The following is a 22287-nucleotide window of genomic DNA, read 5'->3' as shown; positions in this document are numbered from 1 at the left end:
AGGTATAATTGAATTCAGTTCTTTTCTTTTTAAGCTCTTTATGCATTTCCATTTTAGAGCAGATTATCTGACACAGGAGAGATTCGGTTTATTTCTGCTTTGTCTGAAACCTCATTGTGCGTCTCTGATAAAAACAGCGATCCTCTTAAAGGTCTTGAAGGATCTAAGCCTGTTGAAGAACGTCTGATAGACAGTGATGCTCTGTGGCTCAAAATCTTGTTGTTTTCCAGCATTAAGGCATCATTGCACCCCATTAGGGTGACCGTTGTTACAACAGGTGGAAATGTTTTGGTTCTTTGAATTCAACTAAGAAGCTCATTTGATCTTCTATTGGTCACACGTCGTCTTATCAAAGGAATTGGCAGGTCACCACACTTTACAGAATGCAATGTTTTCTTTTACATGAGTATGAATGGAAATCATTGGAGCGCAAAAGTCTATGAGCGTCAGCAGCTCGCTTGGTTTTGGAACGGAGCCAGACGGAGAGAAAGGATTGATGTGAATTTCTGTTCTATGGCCCTCACCTCCAATCACAGTCGGGAGAGAAAAAAGTAAAGATGCCATTACTTTTCTCATTATATAGAAAATGACACAAATGACCCTGTCTTTCTGCCTCTGCCTTTTTTCACCTGTCTCTCCATCTCTTTTCTTTCTTTATATCTCCTCATCTATCGCTTCTTTCTGTCTTTCTTAATCTATATATATGTTTTCCAAATCTGTAACTCTCTATATATCTTTTTCTTTTCATCTTCCTCTGACACCCTCCCTTATTCTTTGTCTGTCTTCATCTTCCTTTGTCTCTATCTATCTCTCTTTCCATTGTCTCTCATCTTTCTCTTTGTTGAGCCTTAATCATTCTCTATTTATCTTTTTATTTCTTTTCATATCTCTCTATTTCTCTGCCTCTCTTTTTATCTCTATCTCTCTCTCTTTCTCTCACCGTTATTGATCGGTCAGCCCTGATGGAAATGTGCTTTTACTGGCTTCTGGTGGAGATTGTTGAGGCCCTTGGATGCTGTCAGATGCTTTCGCAGTGGAATGAAGAAAAATGAGATGAATAGATAGCAGGGGCCGGGGGGTTGGCGGGGGTCTGACATCAGCTGCTTTACCGCTCGCCGGCATTCGTCATGGTGCTAAATGAATACTGACATATTTAGATTTATTTAAATTAAAGTTGTTGTGGCACTGTTAGTGTCAGGATAAACCTATTTACATAGCAATTAGCAGGTTTATTAACCAGTTTTTCTGTTGATTAATATAATTAGCGTGCTGATAAGCCAATGAGAGACAGAGATGGATGTTTATAAAAAAAGAAGGGAGGAAAAAATCCCAGTTATTGAGGCAGAACGGTACCCATATTAAACCATTTTCTTATGGCTAAAGGAATTTCTCACCTCTCCAATTACTTTTTTGTGCCACAAAGGACAATATTTTCACCTTTAAACGGAGGAGTGTGCGTATGTGTGTGTGTGTGCACCGTCAGGATGTGCCTGAAACATTAAAGGCCTTTTAATAAAATGACCTATAATTGTCTGTCCTCCCCGGCTGCCTCGTCTTTAAAATGCTCTGATGGATGGCGGTGTCGGTCTCTGCCTGCCAATCTGTCCCCTATATGGACCCTTTCACCCCCCATTGCCGTATCACCTCGCGCCCCAGTCATCCCCCCCTTCATCAGCCTCCCGGCGCCTTGGTAACAGTGGACATGCCAAGGTTTTCTATAGAATATGCATCAGCTCATCTTTGCCCTGGTTGGTTAAGAAACAGGGCTCATGAATATTTACATTAGAGTTACAGTAGCACAGATGTTTCTTTAAACTGTGAGGATTTTTCTTGAATTGTATTTGACTAATTGCTTGTTTTAAGTTGAATGATCTGTTACAGACAATATAATACATGAATGAGACAAAGACAGCAGACATACAGGAATGGAGCTGTGCAATTAATCGTTTTTGATTTTCAATTTTGATTTTTGATTGAAATTATTACAAAAACAAGATAATCGAGGTAAAACTATTATTGTACGATTAAAATATAAATTGCGTGCTGCTGGACCAATGGGTTTGTAAGGCAAGGCACCACTGCCTCTGATACAAGAAATATTAGTTAATGCCATTAAAGGCCAAGTGATTTGCGCGAGTACCGCACGAGTGAGTGAATTAGCATAAATTGATTGTTATCGTCCAGTGATGTGGACGCTAATTTACTTATTATTATAGTTATCGCTATAATGTGAACGGCCCTTTACTAATCTGTTTATAACCGTTACTAAGACAACCAGAATTAGAAACAACCTCAATGAAAGAGATGGGTGACACACAGCAACAAAGTCGCTGGTGGTGTGCAGTGCGCTTGCAGCATCAGAGCTGTGAAGCTTAGGAATGCCGGCGACCTGATCCTGGATCAGATGAGAGATCATTCATTCATGCGCTACATTCTCAGTCTGAGCCAATAAGACTAGGAATTCCTCAGCGTTTGCCTCTTGTGCTTGTCTGGATTATATCTTCATTTCAAATACAAATCGTAAATATGTTTCTTTTACAGAAAAGTGAATTATTAATATTTGAACTGCAATGCCTGGAAAAGCTGCATGTATTTTTAAGAAAGACAGGAGTGAGGGAGAGATTGGTTTCTTGCCTATTGCTTAAGGTTAAGAAGTGTTGGTGATGCTATGCTTTGGTTTCAAGTGCAGTTTGTGCAGGAGTCCTGGTTTTTTTTTTTTATCTCAATTTGAATGATACAATGAGCTCATGATACCCAAAGACAGGCAGGTATTTTAAGCCAGTGTTTTTTTAGTGCTTTTGTAAATTGTTCAATCTTGTTTTTGGATCTAAACTGTGAGATGGGTAACCATTAGAAAAGCGTTATTTGATGCAGTTTATATATAATGAAACCAAAGGGGTAATAAACAGCAGCGTTAATGCCCTTAAATTGAGTTTTACTAGAACAAAATAAAGCAATGGCTGCATTGGGACTGACTTAAACATTAAGTGATGACTTAAGCAAATTGATGAATCATTTGAAACAGTTTATTTAGGTGATTCAGTTTGTAGGTAAACCTGAAGTTACTTACATTTTAAGGTATTTCAAATATTCCCACACTTTGGCCTAATGAATTTACTAAATAATGCTTCAATAAAATATAACGAAGCCAAATGTGTAAGTTAAAGCTGCATGCACACCACCAGCAACTAGCAATAGCAGTGCATCGCAATATCATTCATCGACTAGAAGCTTACAGTGACAGGAAGTGGGCGTGTCCAGCGACTTAACGAAGTTGAGAAAACGCTACTTTAGTGCAAATGATGAGTGACTTTGACTACCAATAAGGGGGAAGCAGTTGAGCTTACATAATCTGTCTTTCGTTAGTTATTGCGGTGGACTGTTAAGGGGCGGTCACACTACACTTTTCGTTTCTGTTGACTTGAATTAATACGCATGCAAATACATCACACGAAAAACACAAGCTTGGGTGAAAATATTTCGCGTTTCGCTGCATACCAAAGTTCAAGCCTGGTGAACTCTGACATGCGAATTCGTTTTGCATCCTTGTTATAAAATTACAATTTCGATTCCACTGCACGGTCACATAATTTCACTTAATCTGCCAAGACCCGAGTCCCTGACCTATACCCATCTGCGCACAGTGTGCAGGACCTTTTGCTCGAATACGTATAGTCTGTTCACACGATGGACCATGGTGGAAGGTGCTTAAAAGTGTGGATGCATTTTCAAAATCAGAAAAAAACAAAGTATGTAGTCTCCTTTTTTGTGTAAGTAATAGCACAAAATAAATATTTTTGATCTATAAAGGCTTGACTGTTATTGCTTTTCATCTTTTTGGAATCGAAACCAAGATTTGCAAGGAATGGGAATCAATAAGCGGAATCGAAATTGGGATCGGAATCAATAAATTTGAAACCATGTCCAACCCTAGTGAGCAGTAGAAAAACGATAAGTCACGGCATGACCCTTCTCCCTTCTGAAACGCAAGAATGAACGAAGCAAAAAAAAAAAAAAACTTATATTGACAACGAACTCCCCACTCATATTCGTAGTAACGTCCCAAAAATATTTACATATTTACTCAAAGTCTAGTGCAGTGGTTCTCAAATTTTTTCAGCGTGCAGCCACCCTTGTATACGGTGCTTCCTTTCGCGGCCCCCGAAAGAAAATTTCAGACAAATTTGTTCTAAAACGTAACTTTTTTATTAAACAAAACATATTAAATTATACAAAGTAGTGCTGTTGGTGAGTAGCCTTATTTTTTAGCTTTAAAGGTGACATAGAATGATTGAACGGGGTATTTATTCTTGTTCTGTGATGTGACATGTAGACAAAAAATTTTTGTTTGTGTCTGTAATGCCTTAGAAGCTTCCTAAAAACCTCTCTCAGATAGCTCTATTAGGGTGGGGGATTTTAAACAAGTGGTTTTGCACCTATTTGGCTCCCCCTACTGGCTTAACTTGCAATCTCATTACTGATTGGCTGACTTTGCTGCCACTCAAAAAATGTAGCCAATTATTTTAAAGTGGAGGGGCAGTTAGATGCCTGTGATGTCATAAGCATCAGTTTTTCAGATTGGGCCGTTTTCTGGCTGACATTTCTAAAAGAGGAATTTCTATGAGACTGAGATGTTTAGCATGTCTAGCACTTTTTGTATGTTTGTGAATGTGGGTAGACTACCATTATTCAACAAAGACAAGGAAAAAATGGTTTTTCATTCTCTGTCCCCTTTAATTACACAGAATTCATGATAAATTAATGTTTTTTAAAAATGTCATAAAACTGGGTCCCCCTGGCACCAGCTTGTGGCCCCCCTTGGGGCCCTGGCCCCCAGTTTGAGTACCACTGGTCTAGTGTACTTCTACTAGGACAACCAGAATTAGGAACTCCTTGTAACTACCTCATTGAAAGAGATGGAGCAAGACACAGTGACAAAGTCGCTGGCAGAGAGTACGCCGCTTAAAGGAATAGAAAATGTGGTCTGCTCAGTATTACTGTAAAAGCAGAGGTCAATAGAAAGTAGGGCTGGACAATAGTGAAGAAAATGCAATAATTTGCTAAATTATAAGATATGCAATATGCAGTACAGTAATGCTTTAAGTGTGCAAAATCGGTTTTGATTCAAAAACTGACGGTTGTATAACCACCATAATTTTTGGGAAAAGAAAGCATCACTATCTCTGTCTCACAAGTCTCTCTGCTGTCCGCATCAACCAAAACTTTGTCCATTATTTTTGAAAGTATTAAAATCATTCAGTTATTCCAAAACATTTCTATATGCGTATTTCATGCAGCCCTAATAGAAAGCCCTTGTAGGGATAAAAATCTCATCATGTGTATGAGTGCGTGTCTAATTCTGAGCTCAAACATTGATCTGCTTTTACTGTATCTTAAATACAGAGACCTCACACACACACATTTAATCTGGTTGAACTTCTTGTATGGATCATGCAGCGTTGCTTCTGTATGTGTTTGAATATAAATACTGTACCGGTGTGGTTGATCTGTCAGGATGTGTTTCGGCGGACTCTTTCTCTGTTTTATTGATGCTGCAGTTTCTCTTGTAAATTATTCACAGTTTCTGTCTGTATGGTCTGCCTGTATTTTGCTCACACGGATAGGGTTTTTGTTCAACAAGAGATGTTTAAAATCATATCGACATACCTGACAGACACACGTTCAGTTTTTATCCCCGTGTTATGTGTGTGAGTTAAAGGAAAGGTCTACACAAATATAAACAATTCTGTCACCGTTTACTCACACTCATGGTGTTTCAAATATTTGAGTTACACAAAGGAAAGACTGTTGAGTGATTTACAGCCTTGGTCAGCATTCACATTCATTCTGTACAATGAAAGTGAATATTGGCTTTGAAATATTCTGTCTAACATCTTCCTTTGTGTTTCACAGAAAAAAGAAAATTGTGGGTTGGGAACAACACAAGTCTTGTTTAGAATTTTCTGTTTTTTTTTCATAAACAATTTTCAGTACTAACAGTACTGCAGGTATATTTGATGCATCCAACATTGATCCTCTGTTAGCAGACGACTTATCTTGATTTTCATAAATGGCCAGTGGATTTTCAGTTGTTATAAGAACCATGTCTGCCTTTCCAGCCTTTGCTTTTCTGGAGCACTGAAAGATTTGTGTGTGTGCGCGCATGTGTGTGTGAAGAGGTCCTTAACCTCCTATCAGATAGAGGCAGAGAGCCATAGCAGAGTCTGAGTGCACTGAAAGACACTTTTGAAAAGAGCTGCAACACTACACTGATTTCACCAGACAGCTGTGTGTTACTGGGGTGTGACGTATTTCAGATATTTTTTGCAACTTTAGTATTGTCCTGTTTGTTTCTGAGTGCACTCTTGTAAATAAGGGTGCTTCATGAATTGTTTTTGGCTAAATGGTTCTATAAAGAACCTTTAATATCTCCTTTCGGTTCTTCATAGTGAAAAAGGTTCTTAAGATCAAACTTTTTATTCTGCGACCCACTTAGATGGGTATAATCTATACCGGGACCCACCAATGTTTTATGTAAATATGATGAAAACACATTTTTTTATTTACCTTGTCATTTTATTAATGAAATGTAAGTTTAATTGCAGTATCAAAATAACTTATGGTATATCATATCAAAATAAGCTAAGGGACTTTTGCGCGACCCACCTTATCCCACTGTGCGATCCCCAGTTTGAACATCTCTGCTTTACATGATAAAAATGTATAAAATAAATGGTTCTTCTAATGGTGCATTCACACCAGACGTGGAAGAGGCGGCAAGCGCGAGTGATTTACATGTTAAAGGATTAGTCCATTTTTTAAAAGAAAAATCCAGATAATTTACTCACCACCATGTCATCCAAAATGTTGATGTCTTTCTTTGTTCAGTCAAGAAGAAATTATGTTTTTTGAGGAAAACATTGCAGGATTTTTCTAATTTTAATGGACTTTAATAGAGTTTCAAAGGACTATAAACAATCCCAAACAAGGCATAAGGGTCTTATCTAGCAAAACGATTGTCATTTTTGACAATAAAAATAACAAATATACACTTTTAAACTTCTCGTCATGTAGATCCGGTCGTGATGCGCCAGCTGACCCCACGCAATACGTCATGACGTCAAGAGGTCACAGAGGACGAACGCGAAACTCCGCCCCAGTGTTTACAAGCGTCTTGAAAGAGGACCGTTCCTACGTTGTTGTATGTCAACTGATACTAATTAATGTCTTTGTGTCAGTTTATTGTTTAAAATGGTCCGCAAATGTGCGTTTTATATATGTAACACGTGACCTCCCTACGTCACTACGCATTTAGGTTAGATCGCGCTGGACCGGACCTACACGAAAAGTTGTGGTTTAAAAGTACATATTTTTTATTTTTCTTGTCAAAATTGACAATCGTTTCGCTAGATAAGACCCTTATGCCTCGTTTGGGATCGTTTATAGACCTTTGAAACTCCGTTGAAAAAAACTGTTAAGTGTTGAGTTAAGTATTAAATGTTGGGCTCTATTAAAGTCCATTAAAATGAGAAAAATCCTGCAATGTTGGATTTTTCTTTTAAGAAAATTGAATATTCCTTTAAGTCAATGCAAAGACGCGAATAGGCATCCTGCAGCGTGGTAAGCGCGAATATCACGGCGCGGATGGCACGTTCTGCACGAATTTAGTGTTGTCTCGGAAAACGCGCAAGTTGAAAAATCAGTATTTTGGCGGATATTTGCGACACGTTAACCAATCAAGAGCTTGCTCTAGTAGTGACGTGATTACAGGAAGCGAGCGGAGTCGCAGAAGCCCCTCCCATGACGCAAATTTTCGCGTGAATGTCTCAAAAGAGTAGAATTTCAAGCGCAGCTTTCCACGTGCGAAAAAATGTTTGAGCGTCCAACTACATGCGAGTGTTTTTGCCGCCTCTACCGCGTCTGGTGTGAACGCACTATAAGAATATTTGACTTAAAGGTTCGGTCTTCATAAGACTGACATGACACCTTTATGATCGTGACATGACACGTGCCATAAACATAAAGGAGATTTTATGCACATTTACAAACTGTTATTAAGTTTGTACCACTGTAGCTGAGGTCAAGAAAAATACTTATGATGCTGTTATTAAACTATTTGACATAGTATTAACACTTAATGACATTTAAATGACAGTTTAAAGTACAGTAATGTTAACCCATAAAGCTAGGTAGTTTCTTAAGTTTGATAATTATTCTGCTATATCATGTTTATGAAAGATTTATGAAAAGTTATAATGTACTGGTTAATGTCAAGTTGTCATAACAAAGACAATACAAACAATGTCATCTTTGCATTAAAAATGGCATATTTGAACAAATGACACTTAATGACAAAAATCTCCTTCATGTTCATGACATATGTCATGTCGTGATTATGAAGGTGTCCTGTCTTGTGCACACTTCTTCAATTAAAATGTTAAATTGGTTCTCTAATGGGTTCTTCTGTGGCATCACTGTTAAGAATCTTTTAAGCACCTTTAATTTTAAAAGTGTTTACATGCAAATCCATGGTTATGTTTAGAAGTCTTTTAAGAGACACAGTTGTCCAGTAAAAGTTTCTATACGCAGTCTGACCTGGTTTGGTTCAGTTTAGTGAGTTTAGTAGGAGGATGCAGATTTGGCAAGTTTTTGGTGTTTAACTTTAGGTGGATGGGCACAGCATATTGTCCCTTTAATCGTAAGCGACCTTGCTCCCTGTTTTGATCTGTGCTACTTATATTAGTGACAGGTTCAAGTCTAGGATTCATACTTTAGAAAACAATTTCAAAACACACCTGTCTTTGTGTATGGATGTGGGTGTGTACCTGCCGTCCTCATGCTGGGGTCTCCCGCTGTGCTGGACGGTCCGTCTGTTACACTCAGACAGATCCTCATGTTACCTAGCGACCGTATCCAGGAGGCAAGCAGCATACGGACACATGGGGCGCTTTGTCTCCCTCTGAGATGCTATCTCACTTCTACAGAGGGCAGGCGTATATTGATATGTATGTGTGTCATTGTTACAGATGCGGCTGTGAGTCATGAAGGGTTAATGTCTCTGAATTAGTTTGTGTGTTTGCTTTAGAAAACGTTGAGCACATTGTAAATTGTAATTTTTTTTCCAATTAAGTTTACAGCGATGTCGTAATAGAACCATTTTGGTTCCTCAATAGAACCATTCAGTTAAAGGTTCTTAGAAGAACCATTCTTTCATAACTTTATATCATATAACGAACCTTTTGTCAAACAGAAAGTTTTTTTGGATGTTAATGGTTCTTTATGGAACCATTCAGCCAAAAATTAGTCTGTCTTGTCATGTATTTGTACTGCTGTGACCGGAGGACAGTCAATGTGTTTCTGTGTCTGTATGTATAAATTCAAACAGTCCTCATGAGAGTGTTTTGTGTTTTTATTTTTCAGGTAGAAGATGCCATGCTAATGTTTGATAAAACTACAAACAGACATAGAGGTAAGACAATCAGATTGATGTATTTGATACTGTATGTGATGTTTGAATGTCCGGTAATGTTGTGGATGCCCCTTGTCTGATAAAAGCTCTCTGTATGTCTTTCTATTAATGTCTTAATTGTATTTCTATTTTTCTCTTATCTGAGAAAAGCGAGATTCATGGGAGCGAAAAGTTTTTTTCAAAAATATCATACAGATCTGCATACGGCTCAGTGCATGGAAACACTTTAATGCACTAAAATGCACTGTGTGTCTACACTGACAGCATTTTGGTACAGTACTGTTTCTGTCCTCCCATAAAAAATCAAAGCCGAGCAGAGCATTTTTATTTTTATTTTGTTTTATGGGCGATTAAACCGGTAGTATGATAAATCGGTAAAAATTTGTCAACCGGTAGAGATTTTGGACTATCGTCTTTATCGAGGTTATGTGCCCCCCTCACGTTGCTGTGTGCGTGGTCATGAAGACGTAATGTTTGTACACGTAATTAAGCACTGCAGTTTAAAACACACACATAGCAGGTCTATTTGTGGCGAAATTGTGATGGCTAAACGACAGAGCATCTCCAAAACTGGAGCTCTTGTGGGGTGGTCCAAGGAAGGAAAAGGGGTGAACTGGCAACAGGGTCACGGGTGGCCAAGCCTCATTGATGCACGTGGGAAGCTAATGCTGGATCCAACAGACAAGCTACTGTAGCTGAAATTGCTGAAAAAGTGAACACTGGTTCTAATAGAAAGGCCTAGTGGACGGGTCAGGGCTGGTTTGGTGGCAAAAGGGGGACTTACACAATTTTAGGCAGGTGGTCATAATGTTATGGTTTATTTCATCACTGACTGTTTATCTTCAGTGAGCTGCTTGAATTAGTTTTTTGTGAAAATTGTAGGGATGCACCGAAAATTTTTGGCCGAATATGGCCCGAAAGACTTTTATCACCAAAACAATACGGCCGAAATGTTGTGATGACGCAAACAGAAACCACAACCTGCACCTGCTTGTCTGAAGCAACATGTCTGCGGTGTGGACGTATTTCAGTATCCCTGTGTCTCAATTTGTTCCCGAGGTTGTGAATCAGTATATTGTGTATGCAGGTTTGGGCACTGGTAAGGACTCTAGCTCACTTGACATTGAGACAACGTTCACTTATTATCCTGTGACGTGGCTGCTTAAGCGCGTTGTGATCACATACAATTTAGGAATAGAGCAATGAAAAACAACATAATATTTTTATATGGTGCGCCGTTTGGAATTCGCCCTCCGTCTGTGTGTGCGCGCGGGTTTAAGTGCACTCAGTAGTGCACACACGGAGAGACGTGTTTCAAAAAGCAAGCGAACATAAAATCTTCCTGTTATTTACAGGAGACATACAAACAAAATGTTCTCCACAGTATTCTTTTTCTAATAAAAACATTTGTTTATGTCTTAAGTGTATGTATAGATTACAGTCAGAAACCAGTTTGTGCTTATTTGGTCTTAAAGAGACAGTAACCTCAATGAACCTACTTAAGTCATTAATGTTAATCAAACAACCCAAGACAAAGAGAAAATCACTTCTGTAGCTCTAAAAAATAATAATTATATTTAATTTATACAATAAATACAGTGTTATTATTCATTTAATTCGATTACTGTACCTAATGCTAATGTGCAACTTTGTTCTTTTTTATAAATGTTTGTAATTTCTTTATTTGTTATTAGATTTTTCCCACGCCTTGCTCATCCGAACTGTGAGTTTTGTGATCTGTCACACCCCTAGTAAAGTTAGTACACAGTCATTGCCATAAATGCAATGGTACTAATAAACCTTTTCGGTTTCGGCCAAGAATTATCATTTCGGTGCATCCCTAAAAAATTCTATTGCATTAAAGATTTTAATAATATAAAAACCCTATTAAAAGAAAGAGAAAACTGCCGTGGTGCATATTGTGATTACAAACAAACGTGATAAAATGAATCCTATCGTAATATTAGGTTTTGCCCATTTATCGTTATATTTCCCACCCCTAGTAAGAGTAATTTTGAGACCTTTTTCAGTCCATTGCAAAACAAATCCTAGAATGCAAGATTTACAATCTAAGGTATCACTGCCTAACAAGTTACAAGTTGAAGGTGAATATTTTCAGCTTGCTTGCTTGAAGCTTAGCTTGCCTTAGTGATTTAATATCAGCTAATCATTGTTACTTACATCTGATTAATTTGTCGTCTTAAACATATCGAAAGGAACAAGTACAAAACAGACTGTTCTGGAAAGACAAAGTGTGCGTGTATAAATTTCCTTACACACACAGATTCACTTACACACAAACTATCTGCTTTCTCTCTAATTCTTTCTCATGTCCTTCATGCCCTCCAGGTGACTGTTAAACTGCTGTTTAAAGACGCTCTTTGTCCGCCCCTATTCTTCTCTCTCGCTCGCTCTCTCTAAAGAGACTGCAGTAAAATCTCTCTGGCATTTGCAGACTGAAATGAGGATGATTGTGTTGGAAATTGAGCTCCAAAGCTCCATCAGTCCCGCTGCCCCAGTGAATTGTGGGAACACGCATTGGTTCTCCTGTGGGTGCGTGGATAAGGGATGTTATTCAGACATTGAAGGGGTTTCGGTGGCAGGATTTCATGCTGTTAATTACAGATGTAATGGTGTGATTTTCATCAGAGCTCTGCTGGTCGCTTTTGTGAGGCGATTGTGTGCCGTTACACTGAATACCCGACGGCCGTCCAACCCCGACACTGCCAGAACACACACTGCGCTTCAAATAACAGCCGTCGTACAGACCAGCATTTATGGCCTATTTTTAAAATTGTCTGATATATTATGGAAAAATGCATCTCTTGTAGCTTAATTGGTTTGGCATCGCATTAGCAGAGCAAAGGTCATGGGTTCGATCCACAGGGAACCTTTAAATGTTCTGTAAGTCGCTTTGGATAAACGCATGTAAACATGTGTCTCATGCCTGTAAACTTTTCAAAAAAATGGTCAATGGTTATGTACCCCTACTGGCGCTGGGGCAGTACCCTTTGAAAAAGTATGTATAACAGATATGTATACATTTGGTACCAGTATGTACCTTTAAGATACTGCTATGGTATCAATAAGCTCTCTTTGGCACCAATATGTACCTCTGAGGCACAAGTGTACAAAGCTGTACTTTTTAAAAGGGTACAGCCCCAGTTTATTCAGTGTATTTATTACCAAGATTTATGTGATTTTTACGGTCAGCATTAAAACAGGATTCCCAGGGGTCCTTGAAATCCTTGAAAGTTTGTGAATCTGGGGAAAAAATTTAAGGCCTTGGGAAGTTTTTTAAAATATACATACAAAGATACAGGTCATTAAAAGTGCTTGAATCTATTTTATGCAAGAAAATCCATATTATTCCCTGTGTAGTGTAGGATAATATCATAAAAATTGCTAAAACTGTGCTAAACTGTTTGCTTTAAATGCTAATATCTTCTGTATGCGAATGTTGATTCATACCAAAATGCTTTTTGCATAGTTGTGTTTGAAACGTGAAAACGTCTCAGGTTACATATGTAAATGTTGTTCCCTGTGAAGGGAATGAGACGCTGCGTCTCCCTTGCCATACTTCCTGCGTCCCTGTAACGCCGTCTTTGGCAATATTTCAGATAGCGATATACTTCCTGGCTCCCGCGTCACCCTGTCTTTGTCGTTAAGCCTCACCATTGGTTGAATTTGATATACACATTCAGACGCACTTACCCCTGGAGGCGTCCCCAAAGTGTAACCGTAGTGACGCAGCGCGAGTTCCCTCGAAAGGGAACTGTTACAATGTATCTTAAAAGGTAACACGATGTAACATTGCTCTCACTTGAAATGTGTCCCCACATTTAGTCCTTGAATTTGAGGCTATTGGACCTGGAAAGTCCTTGAAAGGTCCTTAAATTTTATGTGGGAACCCTGGTTAAAGGACATGTTGAATCCAATCCCTAATTTCCCAATCGAACAGAAACTGGTGTGGCACGAGTCATTTTAGTCTAGATATTATTAAGGCTGACCCGTTTTAATGCAGTGCTGACAGTGGCGAAGACATGACATCAATTCCCACGATTTCACTTGAAGCTTTTTCTGTACTGTAAATCGATAACACGTTTGTTCATCCGTTTCAAACACAAAAAATATTCCTCCTGCAATAAAAGATGCAGTCACACCTGTATTTCCCACGGCAGACGTCCTAGCTCTCTTTTTCTCTGCCAATTTTCCTGAATATAAAAGTCTACCGAGATGATGAAAGCCGGTGTAACGTCACGGATGCTGATATTCCCGCTCAACAGGCTTCCGAACGAGCGTTTGATTACAGCTGGAACTTAGTGATTTTCAAATGATGTAAGTAAAAGTAACAGCGTCTCAGTTTGATCAACAGAGAGAATAAATTATGATTCCTATTGTCGAGAAAAGAAAGGGAGAGAGGAACAGGTGTTCGGCCGAGTTAGGAAGTCTTGGCCGCGGATGAGGTTTTGTTTTGTGTTTCCTGGATGCTGGAGAGGACGGGTTTTGTTCCTGGAAGATGAACAGAAGGTTTTATTGTGTGTGTCTGTAATCTGCTTACCTGGATCGCCGTTTCTGGGTCCCCGGTCTGTTTGGGTCTGATAACTTTGTGCCCTTTTACTGTATTTATATGCGAGTTCTTTGTTAGTCGTGTCATTGATATTCTGGTTTCGTTTGGACTGATTGTAGCGACGGTCACAATCAAGAGCAGGACGTTTTTAGTTCTCTGTGTCACCCTTTCTCTCTTCATCTTGCTCTGTTACCATCTCTGAATTCGTCAAAACAGCCCATGATTGCCACTACAGGATATATATGGCCTGCTTACCAAGTCTGTTCGCTTCAGTGCCCAGGAAAACATTTGCATTCAGTTTTTCTTTTCATGATAACCATTTGAAATAAAAGAATGAATGAATAGATGAATGGGAGGGTGTGATGGGATATACGATACTATCTTTCAAAAGCTTGAAAGCAATCTATGATTCAGTATGTGATACACCTGATGATGTATTACTTCCTGACCCATTCCACCTCACTTGACCTCGGAAACTTACCTCGGCTCAACCTGAGATCCTCCGCCTGAGGGTTCGACCTCTGCAGATATAGAGAATCAGGTTGTCAGCTTTGTGAAGCACACATCTTAGTATCGTCTGGATCCGGGTTACATTTAAACTTGGTTTTGGAGAATTCTGACAGTAAGAGAGGGAGACAGGCTGTGTGTGGGAGAAAATGAAAATATTGCATTTCAGTTGGCGTCGTTTGCGACCTTTGATCTTTTAATCTCGTAGAGCTAATGTATATTCAGACTTGTGGGAGGGAATCCGGGACCTTAACCCAGGTTAAACTCTCCAAGATTGAGGCCAGCGTCAAGAAAGCTGAGTCCGCAGTGTATTCGGTTTATCAAATACATGCTTGTGCAAACATATTACATCGCTGGCTTATTTTAGGTTTGTGTGCTATATCTTTAATAGCTTACTGACCTGTCCGATATACCTTGTTAAATTCGTGTGTGTGTGTGATGAAATCCGAGAAATTGACTGTACATGTTCCCAGGAGAAAACAATATTATTTTAACAGATACAACATAAAGGTTTGAGGCTGTGTGTTGATGTATCTCGTAGGGTTAAGCATGTCATGTTTTTTTAATGAGATGAGATGATCTATTAATATTTTATCTATATTTACATAGAATTTCACAACAAGCAATCTAGGAGATTTTCAAGGGTATATAATTCTTGCCGTTGCCATTTATCTTCAGGGTGCCCTGAACCCAGGACTGATCACGGATTGTCCTCTAAAAGGTTGTGAACAGTCATTGGAGCATTGAGAAGGACAGAGGTCACGGCATTGTCCGGTCTGCACAGCTGCCCAATTATAAAATGGTGTTTGTCTATGTTGAGCGCAAACCTATTGTCCATCTGTTGATGGAGAAGTGTGCAAATATTAGGCAGTGAAAGTGTGAGTTTAGTCTGTGGGGAACTGTTTTCTTATTAAACAAGTGCTGGCAGCTTCTCAGGGCAAATCTTATAAATTTCTAATGCAGTGAGCATCACTAACAGCTGTTTCCTGCTATCAGCCAGAGAGAGAGAGAAACCACACAGCTCCCGTAAACATCCGATTCCAACTTAACAGTGATGAACCGAAATGAAAATTCTAGGCCGAAACCGATACGAAAATTCTGAATGTACTTGGACAAAAACTGAAACAACAAATTTTATTGAGAGCAAAGATGGACATTAACAACTATGGGCCAGATTTACTAACCGGGGCAAATTAGTGCACTTATTACTAGGGATGCACCGATACTGGTATCGGGTATCGGCCTCGATACCACATTTTCTAAAGTACTCGTTAAAAGTCCCCCGATACCAGGGATCAATACCATGGTCTGAGAAATGTCTATGTTTGAGCGGCGTGTAAGGGGTTAATGCCTTTTGTGTTGTCCAAAGAGGCAGAGTTTACAACAAACTGGAAAACTAGTCCCTTGTTTTTTTGTTAAATTATATGACTAAAGCTGTTACCTGTAAATTTAAATTATGTTTTTTATTAAGTACTCGGTATCGGCAAGTACTGAAATGCAAGTACTCGTTCCCGTACTCGTATTCCAAAAAAGTGGTATCGGTGCATCCCTACTTATTACTCAGAGAGCACAATTCCAAAAAAGCGCTAATTGGAGTGGTAATTTCTGCCGGTTCTTTACTAAATGGTGCAAATTAAATATCCATAATGACTAAGGGCAGCACAAATTAGTTCAGGGTCGCAAATAAGCAGAGCTGATGCTCTTGCAGATGCGGGTGATCTACTAACGCCTAATGCACTTGAGTTCAGCACCACGGACATCTCAGCTGAAAATGTGGAGATGTGAAATCCCAGCCAACACTGAAAAGAACTGGAGAACACAAATAAAGGGTTACACGAAGTTTTGAAACACTTGGTATTGCGATTTCTCCTCTTTTATTTCATCTAGCAAATAAAAAAACATGGCTTGGCAAATAGAGGTCGACTGGTGGTGGGTTTTACCGATACTGATAACTAAGTTGGTCCCTACTTGCCGATAATCGATTAATGTTAAAAAAACATAACACTGAAAAAGTCAAACAGTGCTGAAATGTATTACAAAAGTAATAAAATAACAGTACTGAACCATGAAAATATGCTTAATGTAATAAATGTAATACAATAAAATATTATTATATTAATAAGTATTAAGGTAAATACTTCTGTGAAATACCCACACTGGTAACATTGAAATTACATAAATGCATTTGTGTAGTCGGGTACTCTTCTTGCTTCGGTTTTAACACAAAAAGGATAAGTCAATTTTCTTAATAAAAAATCCAGATAATTTACTCACCACCATGTCATCCAAAATGTTAATGTCTTTCTTTGTTCAGTCGAGAAGAACAAAGAATAAAAAAATTGTTTTTTGAGGAAAACATTCCAGGATTTTTTTCATTTTAATGGACTTTAATAGACACCAACGCGTAACAGTTTTAATGTAGTTTAAAATTGCAGTTCAACGGACTCTAAATGATATCAAACGAGACATATGGGTCTTATCTGAGGAACTTTTGTCATTTTTGACAAGATAAAAAAATGCACTTTTAAACCACAACTTCTCGTCTATCTCCGGTCCTGTGACGCGCCACTGCGACCCCACATAATTGCGTAATGCCGTGGAAAGGTCACGTGTTACATATACGAAACGCACATTTGCGGACCATTTTAAACAATAAACTGACACAAAGACATGAATTAATATCATTCGACATACAACCCTCTTTCTCCACACTTGTAAACACTGGGGCGTAGTTTCGCATGCATCATCCGTGACCTCTTGATGTGATGTCGTATTACGTGAGTTCGCGCTGGCGCGTCACAGGATCGGAGATAGACGAGAAGTTGTGGTTTAAAAGTGCGTATTTTTTATTTTCTTGTCAAAAATGACAATCGTTTCGCTAGGTAAGACCCTTATGCCTCGTTTGGGATCATTTAGAGTCCTTTGAAACTCCGTTGAAAAAAACTGTTAAGTTTCGAGTGAAGTGTTACATGTTGGGGTCTATTAAAGTCCATTAAAATGAGAAAAATCCTGGAATGTTTTCCTCAAAAAACATAATTTCTTCTCGACTGAACAAAGAAAGACATCAAAATTTTGGATGAAATGGTGGTGAGTAAATTATCTGATTTGATAATTTTTTTTAAGAAAATTGACTATTCCTTTAATGATTATCTAATCAAAATATCAAAAGATTTTGTTGGATATGTTAACTGTCGGCTGCATATAGTTTGCTTTCTCTCATTAATAACTTAAAATATCGATAAATCATGGATAAAAGTTACCAGCTGGATATAAACTAATGAAAATCGATTGTAATAATCATGACATGAAACATTTGGGTTGGATTAATCTGTGTGTATTTTTGTGCAACTGTTTGAGTTCCTACTAATATTACCGTCCTGTCAGCCATGACGACAAACTTAGGTTCATGCAGTTGTTTCTCTACTAATGCAGCATCTAGTCAGCTAATTCATTAATTCATAACGATATGAAGCCACGGACATGGATTTTTGCCGATAGCCGATTGTTCCACCATTGAAACATCTGTATTGGCAAACAATATTATTGAATAATATGTTCGTTTGGCATTCCAAATAAATGTGTCCTGTTAAAAAAAATCATCTGACTTATGCCACACTCTTTCTGAACTCTGCTATGCCTCCTCTTATCAGCAACAATTGCAGCCAGCGCAAAATGACTTAAGACATGCTTTTTCAGCGTTAAATAATGCTGCAAATACCAGTAATATCACAGGCGCAAACATTAGTAAATTGTATTGCGTGAATCATTACATGCATATGTTATAAGGTCAGTCGCAAAAATATCTAGACCACATCTTTTCAGTGCTAATTATCCACTACATGTTTATAGTAAATCCTCACAGTTGTTATTTAACGCCAAAATGATGGTTTGCTCTGGGGCAAGCTGTTAGTAATTCTGTCCTTATGTTGCGTTTTTAAGAAGGACTTTAACTTGACTTAAAAACGTGTGAGCTAATAATCAAGCATCATGAGAGGGGGATCACACAGAACTTGTGTGTCATTTTAAGTATTTGCACACAGCTGTCACGGTCGTGCTTTGCTGTGTTGTGCTATTTAAAAGGGGAGCGTTATTAATTTTTGGTTTATATTTTTTTTAATTGTTTTTCTTTTGGCCGAAAACTAATAATGCCATTTTCGATGGACGAAATTTTGTTGTATCCAAACGTAACTTATAAATATCAGTAAACAAAAGTAGAGGTGACATCCAAAATGATACTACTACTGAATCTCTGTATGATTTATATTTGTAGTCATGTTTTAAGAGGTTTAATGGGATGAATCTAATAAAATAAAGGTGACATTTTAAATCTTTTTTTAATTAAGTGCTAAAGAAATTTTGATGATGAATTCAATGATAATGTTAAGCTGTTAAGACCGTAACTATCATTGAATGATAAATGTGAACTTTTCGAAATGTTACAATATGTGTGTGTCGGTTGAACATTAGATACAGTACACAAGGAATGTACAATGAATTGTATCTTTAAATTAAGCAAATGCATTAAATAAATACAAAAGTTATTTGTTCAGTTACCCTCAAGTATTAACACGGTTATAGAGTTGTTTCCTCATGCTAAACGTAGGCAAAGTGTTAAAAAAGCAGTTGGGTGTGTTACCGATTACAGGTCCAACTGACATTTCAGGGGGTTTCTATACGTATCACTTATTTTTAAGGAGAAGAAAGCCAGCCTTATGAAAACAATGGATATAGTTTATTATCCGGGGTAGCAGGGGAGATTTGCGTGTGTGTTTGATGTGCTGGATTTCATTGAAAAGTCCCAACCGGGTCATGAGTTGCATGCGGTAAGTAAGACTTCTGTCTTATGTTGGAAATAGGCGCGTGCATATTATATAAATGACAGGAACATGTAGTGAATCATAAGTTAAACAGTGTTGTATAGTGTTGCATGATTTGTACTCGCTCCTCCCGCGGTAGTAACTCCTCCTTCATTTTTTCGTACGTTATCGGAATCGGTAAAGCTAATCTTTCTTTTATAAATCTGATTAAACTAAAGACTCTTCGGAGATTTAAAGGATGTAATACTACTCTACGTACTCCAGATTAACAGCAGAAATGCAGAAACAGCGCGTGTTACGTTAGCTTTAAACACATTAAATGCTCTTTTTAAATGTTTGTCCAGTCATGCACACATCTATCAAAAGTATAGGATCAGTTACCTAAATGTTTCTCATGATCATAAAAACCCTTTGAATAGAAAGTGTGCTTAAAACAAATTTATTTTACCACCTGTCTATTTGTCTCAAAGACCATCCATGTCAAAATGAATTCACATTTTTGTTCCCAAAATTATGCCGGCACATTCGTAATTAACTGTTATTGCACATCTTAATAATAAGAATAAAGTGTTTTACAATTTTTTTTCTGCCTTGAAAACAGTAAAAAATAAAAATTTCATTGTTAACAACAATAATTATTACAAATAATATAATTTGAAATATAACCATGTGAAAAAAGCTGAGAAAAGAATGACTTTGGACACCAAATGTGCAATTATACAGTAATTATCTACATGTTTTTAACTGACTGACTTAGACACCTTTTATTTATCTAACAGAAATAAAGAATCAATAAGTGAGCCTTAACTTTCGACTCGCAAAGTATACTCTGTTTTCTTATTACTCTGAGAACAGCGATGTTTAGCGCTTGTCTTGCTCTAAAAGCTCCAGGTGGTTCTGATGGAGACAGATGTGTCAGATGAAGGAGAATCAGGAGGATTGGACAGCACTCGTCAACTCTTATGGACCCGTTGTACAACCCTGATAGATGATTTCAATCAAATCCAGGCGACAGGAGCTTCACTCGCTCCATCAAAGAAAAACCTGCCGTGCTAGCTAACGCCTTAGAGCTGTCAGACTTTTTAGGTCCAATGGATTTTTTAAAACGTCAGGATTATATTTGCAGACTTGGATTCATTTAACATTTAATGGAGCCTTCATTTGCCTAAGAATCTAATTCTGGATCCATAATTGCATCGTTAAACTAACTCATTGTAACGACTCCGAAAGAAATGTTAAAACATCATCATCTCTCTCTGTTGTTGATAACAGTCATATTGTGTTGCGAAGATGAGCCGAACTGACAGGCTGTCAATCAATCTCAGATTTTATCTCTTATCTGCATGACAGTCGCTGTTGGCTCGGCAATGGTGACGCTCTGCTAATTTAGCCGAGCGCGAACGTGCTTTGTCCCGCTCGAGTGCATATATCGCACGCTAGTCGGCGTTTGGGTTTAGATTGATGGGCTCATAGACTGTGTGTGGTCTCTCTGGGATCTCCCCCTCAATGTCATTTACATTTTGACGAGGACGCTCTCCACCGGCCTGTTTGTCATGTAAGAGCAATTCAGGGAAAATCAATCGCATTCCACGAAGCCAAATTGAGTCACAGCAGCTATTAAGCGTCTTGATTGTATGTGCAGCGAGAGGAGGGGCGGAGACTCTCATGAATATTAAATAAGGGTCTTTGCCCAAGTGACAAAAATCAACAACCATTGTCCCGAAAGCTGATCTGTGGCAGTAAAGGGGCGACATGATCACCTGTGGGTTCAGGAGTGAGCGTGGTGGTAAAGATGTGTCTCGTTCTCTCTCTCTCTGGTATCATGGCAGATCACAGAAACTCTTTGATACGTGTGTGATACAAGTGAGCATGGAGAGGTCTTTGAAAAGAGGGGAGGGTCTCAGTTTCTGGGCTCTTTACTGCTGTCAGAGTTGAAGGAGCAGCTTTTATATACCTTAACACACACACAAACTATATTCTCTCTTCTCTCCGTAACCCTTTCTTCAAAGCGCTCCACCCCTTACGTTCTTGAGAAGTGTTCCCGGGAGACTCTCTCTTTCTCAGTCTCTTTTATTTTTTAGTTCTGTAAATGTCACATCTATTCTCTCTTTCCTCCTCTGCTTCTTTGTCTCTATGCATCCATCCATTAATCTATCCATTCTTTGTCCTGAACATTAATGTCTCTCTATTGTTTGTGTGTGTGGAGTAACTCATTCCTTGATGTTATAGGATATAAGGAAAAACAGAGAAGACAACAAACGGATATTTGAATGCACTGATTAAGCGTTCATTTACATGCTCAAGATATTACAATATTTCTGTGCACATGATAATCAGCCTATTCAAAATAAACTAAGACATGCACTATTCGCTTATGGACATTTTTAAGGTGCCCGGCCATTTGTTATGATGTATTTTAGTCGTTCTGAACAGTAATTTAATCAACTCGTTAATTTTTATTCATGTCATAAAAGAAGAACATAAGACTGCAATAAATTGCAGGCTGTGTAAGCCGCGAGACCGCTATTATGCTTTTGCCCATCTGTACATTGATTTATATTCATTTCTTTTAGTCTCGGAAAAATGTGCTTTGTTGATGGCTTTTATGCGTATTTCGAATGAGATATTGCGTAATGCAGAACTCCATGAAGGTTTGCTGTGTAACTTTTAGAAGAGTCGGGCTTATAAACCTGAGAGTTGCCGGTTCAAACTAGGGTTGGGTTTTCCTCATCTACTTTGTACTTCGTGATCAACCAACAAAAACAAAATAATACTTTGATGGTAAAAAAATGGAAAAATTAGAAACCAATACATAAAACGACAAAAACATTTTCGTATTAAGTGAACACATTTTTCATTTCAAAATTCTATACTTTTCCAGACTCAAGCATACAGACTTCACTGAAGATTTTTCAGACCATATT

At 38.2% G+C, this 22287-nt stretch overlaps 1 protein-coding gene across 7 annotated transcripts in view; it reads left to right on the top strand.

The window, feature by feature from the left end:
- The window catches only part of msi2a (musashi RNA-binding protein 2a), a 197485-nt gene that overhangs the window by 105040 nt on the left and 70158 nt on the right, over window positions 1-22287 (top strand). For all 7 annotated transcript variants that reach the window (XM_065260714.2, XM_065260674.2, XM_065260724.2 and 4 more), the window contains exon 7: window positions 9421-9469. In XM_065260714.2, coding sequence (XP_065116786.1) covers window positions 9421-9469 — 49 coding nt within the window. The remainder of the gene's footprint in view (window positions 1-9420; window positions 9470-22287) is intronic.

Source organism: Paramisgurnus dabryanus, chromosome 10, assembly GCF_030506205.2.
Source record: "Paramisgurnus dabryanus chromosome 10, PD_genome_1.1, whole genome shotgun sequence".
NCBI lineage: Eukaryota > Metazoa > Chordata > Actinopteri > Cypriniformes > Cobitidae > Paramisgurnus > Paramisgurnus dabryanus.
This window is presented reverse-complemented; position numbering and strand designations above follow the sequence as displayed.